The sequence below is a fragment of the Syngnathoides biaculeatus genome, chromosome 17 (genome assembly GCF_019802595.1).
Source record: "Syngnathoides biaculeatus isolate LvHL_M chromosome 17, ASM1980259v1, whole genome shotgun sequence".
Taxonomy (NCBI): Eukaryota; Metazoa; Chordata; class Actinopteri; order Syngnathiformes; family Syngnathidae; genus Syngnathoides; species Syngnathoides biaculeatus.
In genome coordinates this window covers 10,113,594-10,130,890 of record NC_084656.1, presented here as the reverse complement: position 1 = coordinate 10,130,890, position 17,297 = coordinate 10,113,594, and the positions used below count along the sequence as shown (strand labels likewise).

Here is a 17,297-nt window from a genome sequence, read left to right as displayed (position 1 = left end):
TGTTTATTTTAATTTGTACCATTTTCATTTAGTATGCCTAACTTAAATTATACATAAACTTGCAAAACTCAAACACTATGCCATTACAGTGCCTCAAATGAACTTTCATCGAAGAAATATTGAAATTGTGTTCTACAAAACCCACCTTTAAATTTGTTCATGGTGTTTTTACATCATTATTTGTCGGAGGAAAAAAATCGAAATATAATTGTTGTACGCAATATATAGAGAATTACTGCTACCTGCATAAATAGTGTCATCAACTCTTGCCCCAATCACCTACTTCAGCAAATGTCATTATTTGTGGAAAAAAAGATTATGAATTGATTCTAGAATGCATAAACACCACTTTTTCCCCAATCAGGCCAGAAATACATAGCTACATATTCATAAAATGCAAGCTTCTTAATGTGAAATGTTTATTATTCAAGTGTTTATCATGTTCTAATTTTTCAAAAAAGTCAGCTTCCTGGGCCATATACAGTTCTTAAACACATTTTATTCAACATCTAAATTCCAATATGACATCATCCATACTCTTGTGTTTCGATTTCATGATGAAAATACAATATGGACAAACAAATGGACCCTATAGCAAAAATAGAGAAAAATGTCATTGTTCATATCGCGAGGTGGTTTTAATTGTGGTCTACTTCCATGTGCTATTTACTGACGCGCACGCACACACAGCGATACTAACGTTGCATTATCAATGTTACAAAACAACAAGACACCTGAGGTCCATTTGCTGATGTGCGAAAGACACACACGCACACACAATACAAACATCCAACATCTTTCGGTACAACAATTTTAGATACACACAAACACAAGCACACGCACGGACGTCATAGAAAACCAAGACGAGGCACGACGGGACTTGGCAGATAAATGGAATGTTCCGATAATCCATCTTAAAACATGTTCAGTCTGTGTCGTCCTACGAGAGAAGACGAGAACAGGCGTCATCACTCACATCCATTGGAAGTGTTTGATGAATTTTAATGGTGTCCTACCTCTGTGGCCTCGCTGGTGCTGGTATCCACCGGTGACCCGGCCGCATCTAGGGTAGCCGAATTTTCGTCACTCTGGAAGATGACACATTTTCCAAATCATTTCTCTCTCTGCCATTTTCCACCAATCAATAATCGCCTTCAACAATGTGACGAGCAAAACTTCCACACATTGTGACTAAAATGAAACATGAAAATGAGTTGTATTTCGATGCGAAACAATCTGCCTTTTCTGAGAAAAAAAATATAATTATCAAGAGAATTGTTTGGAAATATTATGGCAATAAAGCCACAGTGTTATGAGAATAAAAGTTATCGCGATCAAGATCTAGAACATTCTAAGAATAGGCATAGATTATATTCAAAACTATAAAAAAATTCAGTTTTATGTAAATTCAGATGTAATTTTATGAAAACAATCTAATTATAATAAATTGTAAGTACGTTTGAGTCCATTTGTGAGAAAAACTTTGTAAAGAGTTTGACAATTAAGACAATGCAGCTGGAATTTCACGAGAAAAACGCTAAAAGGTTAGTAAAATGTAAAGTTTTAGTGAGAGATGAGAGTGGGTGAATGAGAATAAAAAGTTAATATTGGTTAAAAATGTGTGTATATATATATATATATATATATATATATATATATATCACAATTTGAAATTGAACTCAAAACATTAAAAAAATTACAAAAAATAAACTCATAGTAGAGCATAAATATATATGTAATGTTATGGCTATTTTCTCTCTCGTATTCCTTTGGGTGTAGCTCTTCAACGCTTTGTGATAACAGGATGTCTGAAAACCTGAAATATTCCCACCCCATTTTCTGTCATGGGTTACCCGACTTCAACCACATCAAACCTCTCCAAGCAGACCCAGATAGACCTTTGAGCACCTTCCCTGAACTGTTCCCACTAAAATCTAGAAGTGTAGTCTTTGACAGTCCACCCCCCCCCCCCCCTACAGATTACCACTTCCAAGCACTTTTACCAATCCTTTTGTGGGCTTTACAAGTCGCCTGGCAACATGGTGTCACTCTTTAATGATCCTCCCTGATAAATGGCAAGGACGTGTAAAGGAAAGATGCCGCTCCGGCTGTCCGCCTGCCCGTTTGTGGTTCCATTCCTCCTGCCAGCTGGGCTCGTCATACGACGTGGGCTCACATTCCAGGTGGTGTGTCGCGTCCCTTGGGCCGAATCGCCTGAATAAACGCCGCGTCTGTCTCTGTGTTATCATGTTCAAGTACATTTGCAAGGACCAACGAACACTTTCCTTGTCACTTCCTGAGAATCTTAACACTCAGATGGCTGATGGATTGCAACCCGGTGAAGGGATGCTGTGATCTTTCATTTAAATAGACAATCATGTTATTGATTTATTTGGAAGGGTGAAATCTTCCTCCTGACTAGTGAGCAACACGGCAAAGCATACGACTGTGAAAATGACTAAGAAGATGAGGACGAGTCACGACGAACGACTCAAGGTCGAACGGCCATTTTGAGTAGATGTGCACAGGCACAAAATGAAGGATGAGGATGCGTCGACAGGAAATATGAATTCCCTTTCACGGGGAAGGTCCTTTTCTGTGCCCAAGTGGGCAAAAGCAATGTCCCTGATTCCATTAAGGCGTACTCTGAGGAGTTTGCTTTTGCAGAATTTAAGCTTTCTGTCAATCTTGGGAAATGGCTCCTCCCCCCCAAAAAACAAAACAAACTTGAGGAAGACATTAACCTATGGGAATACTTTACATAACATGAAAAAGTTGCTACTATGCAAAAATGACATTGGACAATGCAAAAAAATAATCTGTGATATATATTGGGATGTCCAGAATCAGTTTTGGGGAAAGTTCCTTTTCGAACATGTTCTAGTTCAAACTTTATTTCATCGTTCCAAAAACAAACTAGTTCAGTTAATAAATAGTTCATAATTTAACATTTTGACATTCACCAGTACAAAAACAAACTACTTTAGTTTTCTTTTTTCCATCAATATGTTACTGATTGGTTTTTACCTTCAAAATACATTTTGTTTCCCCCTTGTTGCCTCCCATTCAGTCCACACTAGTAGCTAGCTGTAACTTTCACCCTACGATCTCAAAAACAGGAAGAAAACAATTGGTGCTTGAAATTTGTTTTTTTAATAAAGTAAAATAAGTGAAAATATAAAAAATAAATTATATATATATATATATATATATATATATATATATATATATATATATATATATATTTATAAAAATAAAATAAAAACAGGACATATGTCCTTAATCTGGAAACAAAAAAAAATGCATAACATTCTTACAGCAATGATGATGAGAAGACTGATAATACTGCATTATTCGGAGCTTTGCGTGGCTCTTTTTCAAAATTCCTCTATTCATATATTTTCAAGCAAGATAAATTCGAGATTAATCAGTGTGATTGTAAACTGTTTCAGCTAAAACATTTTGATACGAGTCATTTTCCTAGTAAAACATTTTTACAGTTATGTACTGTATGCATATATTAAGTATATAGTAAGTAAGCCCAAACCCCCTGCCCCCCCAATAAAAAGTATTTTTTTAAAACTAAAATACATTTTATAACAAAGTCAATGAGAATAAAGTTAAACTATGACTTGGTCATTTTTTCAAAGTATTATTTGAAGCATTTAAATGTTTCTGTGGGGATTCTGACAAATGTTACGACTCGTAACAATTTTTTAAACTTTATTACATTTGGCTCCAAATCTTTTATTTTATTTTATTTATTTATTTGCGTGTCTCTTAAGCCACTTTGTATTTAGCAAGATTATCTTACAGTTTTAGGAGGATCTGGATAGGATAGTATGGGATTTTCATTTCAACTTTTCACTTGAAGTTTGGCCGTGGCTAAATGTCATACTCATTCATTCAAGTATTTGTTCTTACTGGTTTGGCGGGATCCTTCTTGACCAATCCCGTGGCGGACACGATGTTGCCCGCCCCCGCCACTGTTTTCTGGGCTACTGTGGCCACCCCGGAAACCACTGCTCCGCTCACCTGACTCACCCCCTCCACTGTTTTACCGGCAACTGTTGAAAAAGAAGAAATGAGGGTGGGTAAGAGGCACTTCCAATTGTAGTATTGCTTTCTCTTAAGAGCACACAACCACACCCTTTACTATCTCTATTGTCTTTGTGCATTTAGTGGCTTTGCACATCCAGCACGTCTTGTTTTGCTTCGCCTTATTTTAATTTGTGAAAGGCATTTTTATGATTTTTTTTTTTTTTTTTTGCATTTAGTCAAATTACATGGACTGTGGGGCTCCTGCATGGGTGCCCCCCAGGAATTTGATCCCATGGGTCCCCTCAGCTTGTTTGTGACAGTCACACTCCAACTTCCCAGGGGTACGCTCAAGCAAATACTCTCTAGCGCCTTCCTACTACTTTCCCTGCGAATTTACATCGTACTTCTTGTTAGATAAGAAAAGATTGCTGATACCTGTTGTGACGCCATCTGTTGTCTTAGTGCCTGAAAGTGGGAGACAAAATAGTGATGGGTGTCAATACAATTTGCACTGAACGAGTGATAAGTAGAGAATCAGAAAATACAGGATGGTATATATATATATATATATATATATATATATATATATATATATATATATGTATAGGTAGTATTTCAAAAGTTACTGGTATGACCATTTAATGTAAAACCAAAGACTAATATAAAAAGACTAATATATGTAATATGTGTAGGATGACAACAAAAGGCACAAAATAGTTTGTCACAGAAATGTAAATGATTTTCAAGGCTCCACTACAAATATTATCAGGGCACCAATGACAGCCACCAATAAAGATAAAGATACATTTGATGTGTCTGTGTGGATATATATATATATATATATATATATATATATATATATATATATATATATATATATCCCCCCAAGTCATGTTTAGTAGTTAGTATTTCAAAACGATTCACAGGATCACAATTGAGGGCATGTTTAAATATAATCAAAATGTATGATTTTTAAAGGCTAGAACTACTAATACTAGAACTACAGCGAATATAAAACATCTATGGGAAATTTACTAATGTTTGATTTTTTGAAGGTGCCATTCATTAATATAAATAATGTGCTGTACATGTGAAAAACTGAATATTAAAAATGTAAATGTACCTGTTCCATTTTGTTCTACGCTATAACATTACTACAACCACTACTCTGCAAAGTTATTTCATTAAAATCTATGCAGGTATAAAATGTAAAGTTCTTAAAAGATTTTTTAAAAAGTTTTAGCAATTAAGTGTTAAAGGGTTGGAGTACTGCTCTTCCTAATAAGTAACTTAAAACTTACATTGTTTTTGTCAGCTTGTCAAGGTTAAAAGGAGCAAAGGTGTCGAAAAATGTATAAAAATTAATTTAAAAATATTTTAAAGACAATATGTAATTTAAAAACTGAAGGCTATAATTTACCAGTCATGCAACTATAGGATATTTAAAATGGTCATCTTTTCAAGGTGTTGGGGGGAAAAAACACCAGAGAATAAGAAGCCGTCAGTCCAGAATTGGATCGAGCGAGATGGAGCAAAGCAGCCGCTGAATGATGGCGGTTTGACGGGGGTGGGTAGGGGGGCACTTGTAGGCACCCACCGACGTACAGCAGCCCATCCTTGGTCATCTCAGCCGCGCCGCTCACTCCCTGCTTGGTCTTGGTGGCCGCCACCGCCACTCCTTCCTTGGCTTTGTTCAGTCCTTTCTTCAGCGCTTCCATGTCAGGCCTCTCCTGGCACTCTTCCCAAGTACTGCACAGTAAGTCGAAAGAAAAGAAATGAAGAAGAAAAAAAGGGGGGGGGGGGCTGAAATCACCGCTGGTGAGACGTCACGCGTGACAAGTGAGGTGGGCGCACTCATTCAACTACTACCACGACGCCCTACTTCTTACCGCGGATGTAGATCCTAACCACCTGTAGAAACTCCCAATCGGTGAGCGCCGTTCTTTACGATTATCTTTTTTTAATAGGTGGGGGTCTTTTTTATATATACATCTTTCGTTAGCCATAAAAAAAACAAATTAGGTGCCGTTTATAAACATGGATAAATGTGTTTTTTCCCCTAATGCATGATAAATTTGCATGTCAGCAGAGTCACGCACCTGTTGTGTTCAGGTCCTCTCTCCGTTCCGGGTGGAAACTACCCCGAAAAACCTGTTCGCCCCCCCCCCTCCAAAACTGGGCGTGTGCTCGTGAGCGTGCGTGTATTCGCCCAGGAGCCACGCGTGACACGCACGCACGGGCACGCCTCGCCGACGCAGGCCGTGATGCTTACAGGATGCGACGCACCCGCGGAGGTGCGACACGATCAGCCAATGACAAGTCGAGTTTTGTTGTGCCGCAATCTCAAGTGTGCAAATAGAAAAAGGCGACCGGACAAGTTAAATGCGGTTATAATTGACGTGGAAGGCATAAATGCAGCAATAATGGCAAGTTATAATAGAAAAGGGAGAAAAAAAACTGAGCAAAAAGCTCTTCCAAGTGTTGTGACGTGTGACGCAGTAAGTGGTCGCAAGATGGCGCCACAGGACACTAAGCTGATACATCGCTTCAGCAGCTTGCAATGTGTCAATATGTATTTCCATATCCTTTTCTATCTTTGCCCTTCTATTTTTTTTAATCTTTTTTACTCCAATATTTCCCATTATTATTTTACCGACAACTTTCGTTTGCATTTTACATTTGCGTTTTCTTTACCATCTGGTTTTTCACAGACATGAATTTTTTCTTTTGTTTTTCTTCTTTTAATCACTTCTGTTTTCCTTTTCCTTGACCTTATTGTTACCTTATTTCTATATGCCCCCCTCCTTATTTAACATTTTTTTAGTCTGTTTTTCTTACTTTTCCCTTCGTCTTGACCGAGTTTTCCCAAAATATTTTTGCAATTTTTCCTTCATTTTATTTGCTTTGAATGGTTGTTTTATCACCCTTTCCCCTGTTCTTTCATCTACAAAAAATCATGCTGCTCTCTTTAAGCATTACATTTTTTTGTCATTTTTTGTTATGCTCATACTCACTAGGGTCATTTTAAAACAGAATTACGTTTCCTTTTTGTTATACTGATCATTTCCATGACTATTACTTAATTTTAGCCCATTAACAAAACAGCAGAACATTATATCCACATAAAGCGTTTCATATCATAATTCTCAATACATGCACATACTTATGCCTAACAATGTTTTTAAAGACAAAAAAACAGGGAAGTTATATCTCACTTGCAACTTTTGCTTGTGAAAAATGAGAACAAGTTATCATATTTGATTTGGGCACTGTGGCAACCAATCGCTGTTTTGTTATGGTGGCCTGGAAGGGCAAAACAATATAAGAAATTGTGAAACAAGCTTCTCACTTACACTAGCACACACACACACACACACACACTTCACTTTATTTTATTTCCCGCATTGCACAATTTTACTCACGTTTAAATGTAATGTCATTAAAAAGTCCTAGGCCCCCAAACGTCATCATTGACGCGACCAGATGAGGCGCTACATGCAACCGCTGACAAACGTGTGTGCGTGAGTGTGTGTTATTGTGCTGTTGACGTTGGAGGCGCTCCAGGCGTGCAGATGGCGCTGCTTTGTGTTTGCAGCTCGCTGCTGCACGCCTCACGACTCCCTGGCGGCCATGAATAAACCACGTGCACACGCACACACACACACACGCAAGCACGCACGCACGCACGCACGCAGGGTCGATGCAGTCTTTAAGGGTCGAGAAGGACGTCGAAAAATGTCTGCGGGTTGTCAGCACACCACACGATCTTTTGATCTGAGTCAAAAGGCTTCAAATTCACTTCATTCCTTCAAAGAAGTTCACGTAACCACCATGACGTCAACAGACGCTTTTGTTTGCAAACTCGCGACCTTCACACGTCTGCTCTTTTTGCTCTTGACTGAGCACAGTGACTGAAAAACAAGGTAGCGAGCTATATAATGAATCTACTGAATGGAAAAATACAAGCAAATAGCAGTATGCTTGGGAAAAGTCTGATTTTATTTATAAATAATTCACCCCAAAATTGGTGGACCTAAATTGAAATAAGGAATAATGATATGTGATGTATTAATATACTAAATTGACAAAAGGACAAATAATATTATTTTTGACCAAATGAATACCTTGCGTTTCAAACTCAAGTTAATTCAATGAAAATGTGCTAAAAATAGCATCAATCTAGCGGTGTTATAACATCTTAAGCAATTTAGATATTTGGACACGGTGCACCAACACATGTAGACAGACAATATAACAAGACAAGCATGTATTATTGATCTTGTGTGAAAGTCGACGAATGTTCCCGCAGCTGAGTCACAGTAGTTGTGAAACGCTTGTTTATTTTGTCTCCATGACTGTATTATACTGACCCCTGGTGGCCAAGTCACATACACCAGAAGGAGTTACAATTAATTCTTTACAATACTATAAAGTGGTAGTTTCTGGGTGATGCAGCGGCTGAGAGTGTTGTTCTCAGTTCTGAGGATCTGGGTTCAAATCTGGCCTCGTCTGTGAGGAGTTTGCATGCCCCCCAGCCTGTGTGGATTTTCATCCTAAAAAGATGTATTAATTGGAGACTCTGAATAGGCCTTAAGTGTGATTGGGAGTGCATATGCTTGTTTGTTTCTACGTGCTCTGTGATTGGCTGGGAACCAGTTCTGGGTGTACCCCACCTCCTGCCCGATGACAGCTGGGATTGACTCCAGCACTCTCGTGACCCTTTTGAGGAAAAGGGGTTGAGAACACGGATGGATGGTTTTTACATGTTGCCAACATGGTGGATGGCTGGTTTGCACATCCACCTCAATCTCCCGGGTTCAAATCCTAAATTTGTGCAATCAAATGTGTAAAACTGTAGCTATTTAAAATTATACGCAATTAAAAAAAAAAAAACTGCTTTTTGTTTTTATCCCTAAAGGTCTCGTCCGGTTCGGCAGACCTGTTCACTTAGTTTTGAATGCCGATTGGAAGTTACATCGTTGCTATGTTGTTCTACTGCAAACAGTAATGATTTGTGTTATGGGGAAAAAAACGTGAGCCGTGACCTCAAGACGAGTGACTCGAAGCTGCCCTTTCTATTTCTATCGGTGACATGTGGTAAGCAGGAACCTGCTCTCACCTGTATGGCTGCCCGCTACTACTATAGCAACGACAACATCAACAACAAGAAGACGCGCTTCAGGGAAGCCTCAGGACTTCCTGGGAGTCCTCAGGCATGCCGCCTCGCTGTTTGTCTGCTGGTTGCCGTGGTGGCGGCGAGCTTGTGGGGGGGGGTTTCCCCTTATCTCGCTGACATTGTCTAACCGGCGTCACAGTTCAAAGGGCTGCTCGAGAGGAATGAAAAACTCCGCGCACACCTTGCAGTGTTGCCCCACAGCCGGCGTGTCCGTTGCCACGGTGACCGCTGTGTTTGGCTGCCACGCGTGGGAGTTCCGCAGGGTCATGAATGGTCGTAATGCTTCGAGCTCTGAGTCAGCGCTTACAGTCAACGTGCCGCACGTTCGTCAGAGATCTGCACGTTGTACGCTCAAACTTGTTCCACCAAGTACCACATTTAAAAAAAAAAGAAAAATATTAGCTGTTCATTCACCACCAACATTAAAACACAGTACTGCTGAAGTTGTTTTGTGTGTTCATCAAATATAAGAGAGGTTTTGTTTTAAAAAAGCCCAATTTCTTATTTTAAGACAACGTCACATTATGGACAGTTGAATAGTGTACTTCAATACATATAGGAAAATCAATTTTACACAACTAATTGATGTTGATGAAATGTTTCAAAACACAGTTCTTAATGATTACATGCAAATATTTTGACCTTAAAATGGAAATACAACTGAACTGCAATAAGGCTGAGATTTTTTTTTCCAGGTGTTGAAACATCGCATCTCCAAAAGTATTCCATTTTTTTCGGAGGGGGGGGTGCATGTTTGTCTGAAGTCAAAGACATTTTCAAAAGTATGTACTCGTGAATATTTTTTAAAAAAAGTAATATAAACTGTATACACAGTTGAACTCAGAAGTGTACATACAATAATGAATTTTTTGCCTGACTGTCTGAAGTCAAATCGGACAAAACCTTTCCTGTTTCAGGTCAGTCACGTTCACCAAAATTATTTAATTATTATTTATCAATTTTGTTAAATAACACAACAATGCGTGAGAGAATTTCTTCGAGATTTTCCACATTATTTTCTAATGAAAGCTGTCACAAAAATATTATTTCTTTGTTAGAAGTTTTCACATAAAACGGATATTTCCTTTGATAAAAAACAAACAAACAAACAAAAAAACATGTATGTAATAGCTACAAAAAACGTTCCAGGAAATGTTCCAACTCAAAACTTGTTCAGGTGCTCTGCAGCAAAATCTTCTCTGCCTTTCTTTCTTTCTTTTTTTCATTTAATGTTACATGCCAGGGAAATAAGCATCAGTGGGAAAAAAAGCTTCCAGAATCCTTTTGGCAAAGGGGCCTCGGTGCTATTGCGTAATGTAACGCGCTCACACACGCTCGCTAAACTGGATATCCACGATGCGTGTGTTTAATAACAGCAGGCAGCCGACACAGGTGGATGTAATCTGGCTGTCAGTCAACGAAATGTCAAATAATAAAAAAAGAAGGAAAAAAAATGGAGCGAGCCGAGCCGGTTTGTATCAAAGGGTTAAACGCTGCGCTCATCCCCCGCACTCCCCCGAAGCCAAAATCCCAACTGGCAGGTGCTTCATCTGACAAATGTTATTCATTTGGCTCGGTTCTCCGCTCCACGCATGTGAGAAATCTGCTCACTTTGCATCCTTTGCAATCGGTGGAAGGCGTCCAGGCTCAGAGTGCAGCGAGGACACAGTTTGGATGCAAGCGTGAAGCAGAAAAAAAACAAAACCAAAAAAAAAAAAAAAAACAAGTAGAATGTTGGGAGAGCAACGAGAACGCCTGAATTTCAAGCTGCTGAGTCATGCCGGGGAGGTCCGCTGATGGGTTTTCTTTGGTAGAACCTGTGGGAAAAAAAATATGGGTTCGGGTTGAGCTGGGTAGAGATTAGTTGTTACCTTTAAAATCGGGGTTTATGTTTCAGTTAAGATTTCGAGGAATGAAAAACACAACTGCAACTGACACAAATAATATTTAACCTTTTTAACACAAATATTAAAATATACGACATTGTTGGCTGCAGCGCCTCTAATGTTGGCTGCCTGCGGTTCCACCAGCGGCCTGTTGGTGGTCTCGCTCACGGTCCAGAGTGCTATTTCCTCTGCTTTCGTAGTCTACATACATGTTGCGTGAAGCCTGCGCTGAGCAGTGTAAGGACGCTGAGATGCCGAAAGGGTAATACGGCAATCACGGCGTGCCTGACGTCACTCGCCCTGGCTGATGGTTGAATGTAAACAAAGAACTGCGGTTTTCTAACATCCGTTTGTTGGCGAGTAACCTCGCATTCCTTGTTATGATCAATGGAAGGAAACAAATCAAATCCCGTTCAGTCGCCCACTTGACTTCACTTTAGTCCTCCACATCTCCTCTGGGTTGAATTCTTTGTCGAAGGAACATTAATGTTCGGATTTAGTTTTCGTGTTGGAGTTAGGTGGCTGTGGTTTGGTGTAACCAAGTAACAAAATAGATAACCAACACATGCACAAACAAAAGATGAAGAGCTCAAGTTTGGCAGAGTTTTGCTGTCGACTGAGTCACATTTCTTGGCGCTCCCTAAAGAACCCTGCAGGAGGCCGCGCAGCACATTCGAATGCAGATCAAGTGTGACGCATCTTTCCAATGGCGATGAATATTCCATGAATCCATATTGCAGTGTGCGTGCGTTGATGGCGTCCTCAGGAAGCAGTCCCCCCGACCCCTCCAACCCCTCATAGGGTGTCCCCGCACATCACGTGACCTTTCCCTCCATGAACAGCATTGAGGAGGATAATGCTAATATAAACGCTGAAATATTGATTAAAAAAAAATCATCATAATCCCTCCGAGCCTCCGGGCGGGGGGAAGCACATCAGACGGGGGTCCTGCGCCAAGGCTGACCTGCTCAATTAAACATCAACTAAGTTTACCTTTAAATGACTATTAATAATTTACGCTGGAAATAATCCTTCTTTTTAATCTTTTTTTTGTAAATTAAAAAAAAAATATTACCTTTCTGGAATATTTACTAATGCTTGATTTACAACAGTACAGATGAGATCAAAGTTTCAAGCGACAGAAAAACGTGGAGTTGTTAAAATATGATTGATGCCCAAACGAGTATGAAATTAATGAGTTTTCAAGGGAGTGTCATTCTAAATATGAATTATTAAAGTGTTCTTTTCATCTACATGGCAAATGAACAATAACCCTAGTCGACCTTGTTTGGCAGCACTTTTTAGCGTCACAGAAGTAAAACGCATCAAACATTTTTTTTCAATAAACACAAAACAAATAGCAAATGCTAGTTTTAATCTGCAACTACAAAGCCTGTCTTCATATGCAGAAATATACCAGATTTGATCAAACAAAAGAAAATCATAGGCATTAACTAAAAGAAGAAAATTAAATTGATTTTTTCCACAAAAAATTACATCGTAGGTTGCTTTTTTATTAAATTTGTGCAGATAAATAGACTTCAATCAAGCAAAACTATCACCTCATTTAATTATTTTTAAAAAGAAAAAATACTCTAAACAAAAATAAAATATACAAAGAACATTTAATCAACTAAATATAAAGAGAAAGTGTACATTTACGCAGTATACTTTAAGGATGAAAATAAGCACAATACTTATTATCACTGTTGAGATGCCACACATTTAAAGGGAATGAGAGGAGCCACTTGATTGGCAGGAAACGAAGGCGGCTGAAAACGCTGACACAGAGGCACACCCGGCCAACTGTCGGATTCGCTGGGCTGCACTGGTCTCCGAAATTACCGACACAGGCGCACAGATGAGTCACCCATCTCGCCGGATTTACACTGGTGTCGAAAGTAGAAGATTAATCTTTTGATAAAGTGTTTTTTTGACGTACACTGAGGTCGTGCATAGTGAGTTGCCGTTTCGTGCAAGTTTAGTGATGGATTTTCCACAAAAATGGCCATCAAATTCCCAACGCTGCGATCTCAGAGCTCCACTGTGTGTTACAAAACATACGACGCATCTGCGCTAAGCTAACATCTGCCTCTTCGCTGACCCCGCTTGTATTCACTTCCTGTCTCCTGCTTTCACGGGGTCACATACGGTTCGCTTGTGCATTATCTGCAGACTCCCACCCGTCCCGACCTTGTGCTTTGTATCCCAGACCGCCTTCTTCTCGGCCCCCTCAATCAAGGCGGCGCAAGATTTAGAGAGGAGGTAAACAGTCTGGTTTTATGATTGGGCCCCTTCTTACAGCGCGGCCGGATAATTGAAAAGCCCTCAGTGACTATTTTGAGACGCTAGTGGGAACGGACTCTTTGCTGCATTCACCCCAAACGCGCAAGGCCGCTTTTTTTTCCGTAACAAATACGCAGGACAAAAAACAAATAGCAGCCGTCTCTCAGCCGTCAATCAGGCGAGCAAATAAGACGCGGCGCGCCGGCTTCTCGAGTGCGTTTTGCAAACAGGTTTTTCCACTCTGGGCGGCTGCTGCCGCCACAAAAACCCCAAATTGCCGCTGTTTGACTGTGAGTTTAAAGTTTAAACAAACACAAATATCAGCAGTCAGCGCCTCCGGGACGCGTGTGGCGACTGGTGGGACTTACGCCACGGTTTCCGTGCCACTTTAGCGATAATATTAAAAATTGAGAAGTAGACCGGACATGGGACTTGGTGTGAGTATCAAGAGTTCCGTGGAAATCACATTGTCAGACGTAGGGTTATTGCATTTATAGCATACATACTGTGTACATGCAATGACAAAAATTTATTCCTCCTACTTTCACGTTGCCCGTCTGTCCAGTGCAGTGGTTTTCAAATATTGAATACCAAGTACCACTCCGAAAAATACTTTGCTCTTCAAGAACTACCATCATGACTGACTATAAAAAGCAGATGCATAGTGGGCCTGCACTGTGTTCAGCAAAAATGAGAATGGAATTTTATTATTAGTCTAAAGGTATTTTCAATATCCTTATAATACACTGTAACATAATCCGAATGTGTTGTACGTAAAGTACTTAAAGGGGAAATGCAGTGGTTCGCATGTACAATGTATCCAATAGGTCATGTAATATGTACTCTATTTTGACAATGTGACGTTAAATCTTCTCTCATTTAATAGTGTTTTGAGAAGATTATTATTGACAATTACGAATTTTCAGGGGCGCTGCCATTTTGGCGAGTCACATGACTTACGTGCGCGAATGCCGAAGCTCGGCAACCAAGGCGACCGGAGCTCCAGACCGGCAGCTGCGGATGGTTCTTTGGACGGGAATGATGCGGAGTCTGACGAACGAGCCGAGCTTCGGCGTCCGGCGGAGGCCGTTAGCCGAGCTTCGGCTCGCAGCCTCCGCCGCAGGAGCTCGCTTGTCAGACTCTGGGTCATTCCCGACCGAAGAACCATCCATGGCTGCCGTCCTGGAGCTCCGGGGGCCTTTGTTTACGCACTTATGTCGCGCGTAGGCCTCCGAGTAGTCAAACTCCATCTCCATTATTTACAGCCACAGGTTCAAATCTGTATGGAAGTATTCCTCCGTTTTCCTGATCAACTAATACTGCTATTTCTTCATCAGATGAGGATAAGTCAGAGAAATCAGCGCTGGACATATGTAATCGAGCCTTTGGTGCGCAGTTTACACGTCACATCCGCGCACGTAAGTCATGTGACTCGCAAAAATGGCAGCGCCCCTGAAAATTCGTAATTGTCGATAATAATCTTCTCAAAAGACTATTAAATGAGAGAGGATTTAACATCACAATGTCAAAATGGGGTACATATTACATGAGCTATTGGATACATTGTTCATGCGAAACACTGGAATTCCCCTTTAACTGTATTTAGGCAGTGATTCTTTTGCGCACCACTAGAGAGAGTACACATTCCACCCTTTCGGACATAATCGATCAGACGAGTTCATTTTTGAATGACACCTGGAAATGTCAGCTTCGACCCAAAACGGGAGACTCCCTGGACCTTCTCGGGCCTGGCTCCTTCAAACTATTTAGTCACGGAAGGCACACCTACCAAAATTTAAGGTTCCTGTGTCAAATTGGCTTCGGTGGCTGAATTTTCAGAATGTTGGCAGAATGAGACCAACATCTGCAAAATGTGTCACTTTCTAAACATGAGAAAAAGTCTTTCTCATATCAGTCTCACATATTCATATTCATAGTCATATTGTCAGGTAGCTTGGATTGAACTGTGAATGTGCTGGCATATTAGGAAAATATGTATTGAACCAAACTGAATGTTCATTATGTTTTATATCTATGTTTTTTTCCCTTTTCCCCAATCCAAACAGATGAATAACTGAATTAAATATTTGTGGCAATAAGTTGTTTTACAAGGTAAAATCTGGCTCCATAACACAATCGAAGTTTTCCAAACATGTGTCCCTGCTTAAAGGGAAATTCCGGTGGTTTGTATCCAATAGGTCATGTCATATGTAGTTTACCTTGACAATGTGATGTTAACCCACTCTCATTTAATGTTTTTTTTTTTTTGAGAAGATTTTTATAGGCAATTTTGAAATTTCATGGGTGCTGCCATCTTGGCGAGTCACATGACCTACGTGCGCGAATGTGACGTAATAGGCGCGGCACCAAAGGCTCGCTTACGTTGGGAAAGAATTGACCCCTCCGTGGATATTGCGCAATCCGCGTCACTGACCAATCAGAGGCCAGAGATCTGCATAGACCAAAGCCCGTTATTGCTCCCGCCATTTTCTCAGACAACATTGCATGGTCCAATATAGGTTTAGTTAGCGTTTTATCGCGTATTTGGGTTATTTAACAAAAAATATGGTTAAGAGGTGTAGTCACGGACTTTGTAATAGTGACGACAGGTATCCTGAAAGGCTAGTTGGTGGAGTTCGATTCGTACCCTTTCCAAAACCGAAGACCCAGAACGAAAAATGCCTTTGATGGATCAAACTTTCTGGAAGACCGCATCATCAACTAAATCCATCTAATATCAACCGGAACAGATATGTTTGGACGAAGGTATGCCCTATATTTGATTTTCAATACATGTCTCGTATAAAAGAATGAGACGTTCTCCGCTAGCATAACACCGCTACGTGTGAACGATTGACACACTTATTCTTTGTTGAGCGATATTTAGCGATGATCGGACTGCACAAACATGTCGCTTTCTTGCTGGCTCGCGGCCGAAGCTTAACCAGACTGTGTTTGCACGAAGATATGCCCTAAATTTGATTTTTAATACACGTCTCGTATAAATGAATGAGACGTTCTCCACTAGCATAACATTGCTACGTGTGAATGATTGAATGAAATCAGAAGCATGGCGTCTCTCAGTTAAGAATGTATTGTATTTAGAATCTATAATGTCTCATTTATTTGAATGAAATCAGAAGCATGGAGTCTGTCTCAGTTCAGAATGTATTGTATTGTATTTGCCATTTTTACTGTTTGTCTTACGTCAGCGCACGTGGCGTGACGTCACTTCAGGAGGCGGCGTTAAGTGCCCTGTACGGAGGGCACTGCTCTGCTTGGATCTGCTCCTTGAGGAAAAGGATCTCCGCCTTGAGCTTCTCCTCCATGTGCTCTGCAGACGTCCGTAGCTCCACCGTGCTCTCTCGCAGCTGCAATACTGTCGCCTGGAGCTCTTCTGCAGTGTCGGGCATGGTGAAGCCCTCTTGCTGCAGCAGTTCTGTGTGCACCTCCGTACAGGGCACTTAACCCCGCCTCCTGAAGTGACGTCACGCCACGTGCGCTGATGTCAGACAAACAATTAGCAAAAATATTGGCGCAGCACGAAAAGAATAGAGCGAAACTGTCCGATTTACCGGCTGATTTCTCACTTGCATTCTTAGCGAATAGTGAAATATCGTTGAAAAGCAAACAGCAGGGTTCAAATATTTCAGCGAGGGGTATTTCAATGGTATTTACATGCATATCGACGGAGAAACCATTGATATTAGCGCGAGATATTTCCGGAGTCAGAGGAAGACCGAGAAGCCACATAATATAATATATTATAACCCAAAGACGAATTCGTCATTGACAGTTTCCTATTTTTCGTGTTACATATCACACTTGTGTGCAGAATCTGTATATGTATCTGTATAGCCGTTTGTGAACCACCGTATGAAGGAAAAGAAGGCGAGGCTTGATTTACG

General features: G+C 40.3%; 1 protein-coding gene across 4 annotated transcripts; it reads right to left on the bottom strand.

Moving 5' to 3' along the window:
- Nucleotides 1-470: 470 nt before the first annotated feature.
- On the bottom strand, nucleotides 471-9,301 carry LOC133490788 (alpha-synuclein-like). Of its 4 annotated transcripts, none has more exons than XM_061801277.1 (6): nucleotides 9,161-9,301; nucleotides 5,639-5,790; nucleotides 4,477-4,506; nucleotides 3,925-4,067; nucleotides 1,017-1,088; nucleotides 471-940 (listed from the first exon to the last, which is right to left on the bottom strand). In XM_061801277.1, the coding sequence occupies exons 2-6, from the start codon at nucleotides 5,757-5,759 to the stop codon at nucleotides 926-928; spliced, it is 381 nt and encodes a 126-aa protein (XP_061657261.1). In that variant the 5' UTR covers nucleotides 5,760-5,790; nucleotides 9,161-9,301; the 3' UTR covers nucleotides 471-925. The 4 variants fall into 4 exon arrangements, with proteins under 4 accessions (XP_061657261.1, XP_061657259.1, XP_061657262.1 ...); XM_061801275.1 differs by lacking the exon at nucleotides 9,161-9,301 and adding an exon at nucleotides 6,141-6,274; XM_061801278.1 differs by lacking the exon at nucleotides 9,161-9,301 and adding an exon at nucleotides 6,141-6,274 and having other exon boundaries at nucleotides 4,036-4,067.
- Between the last annotated feature and the right edge of the window lie 7,996 nt (nucleotides 9,302-17,297).

What these genes read in the sequence shown, in the direction of transcription:
- LOC133490788 (XM_061801277.1), bottom strand. Translation starts at nt 5,759, where the DNA reads ATGGAAGCGCTGAAGAAAGGACTGAACAAAGCCAAGGAAGGAGTGGCG. An exon ending in GGATGGGCTGCTGTACGTCG is followed by an intron (nt 4,507 to 5,638) that starts GTGGGTGCCTAC and finishes TCCCACTTTCAG; the next exon opens with GCACTAAGACAACAGATGGC. An exon ending in AGAAGGATCCCGCCAAACCA is followed by an intron (nt 1,089 to 3,924) that starts GTAAGAACAAAT and finishes GTCATCTTCCAG; the next exon opens with AGTGACGAAAATTCGGCTAC.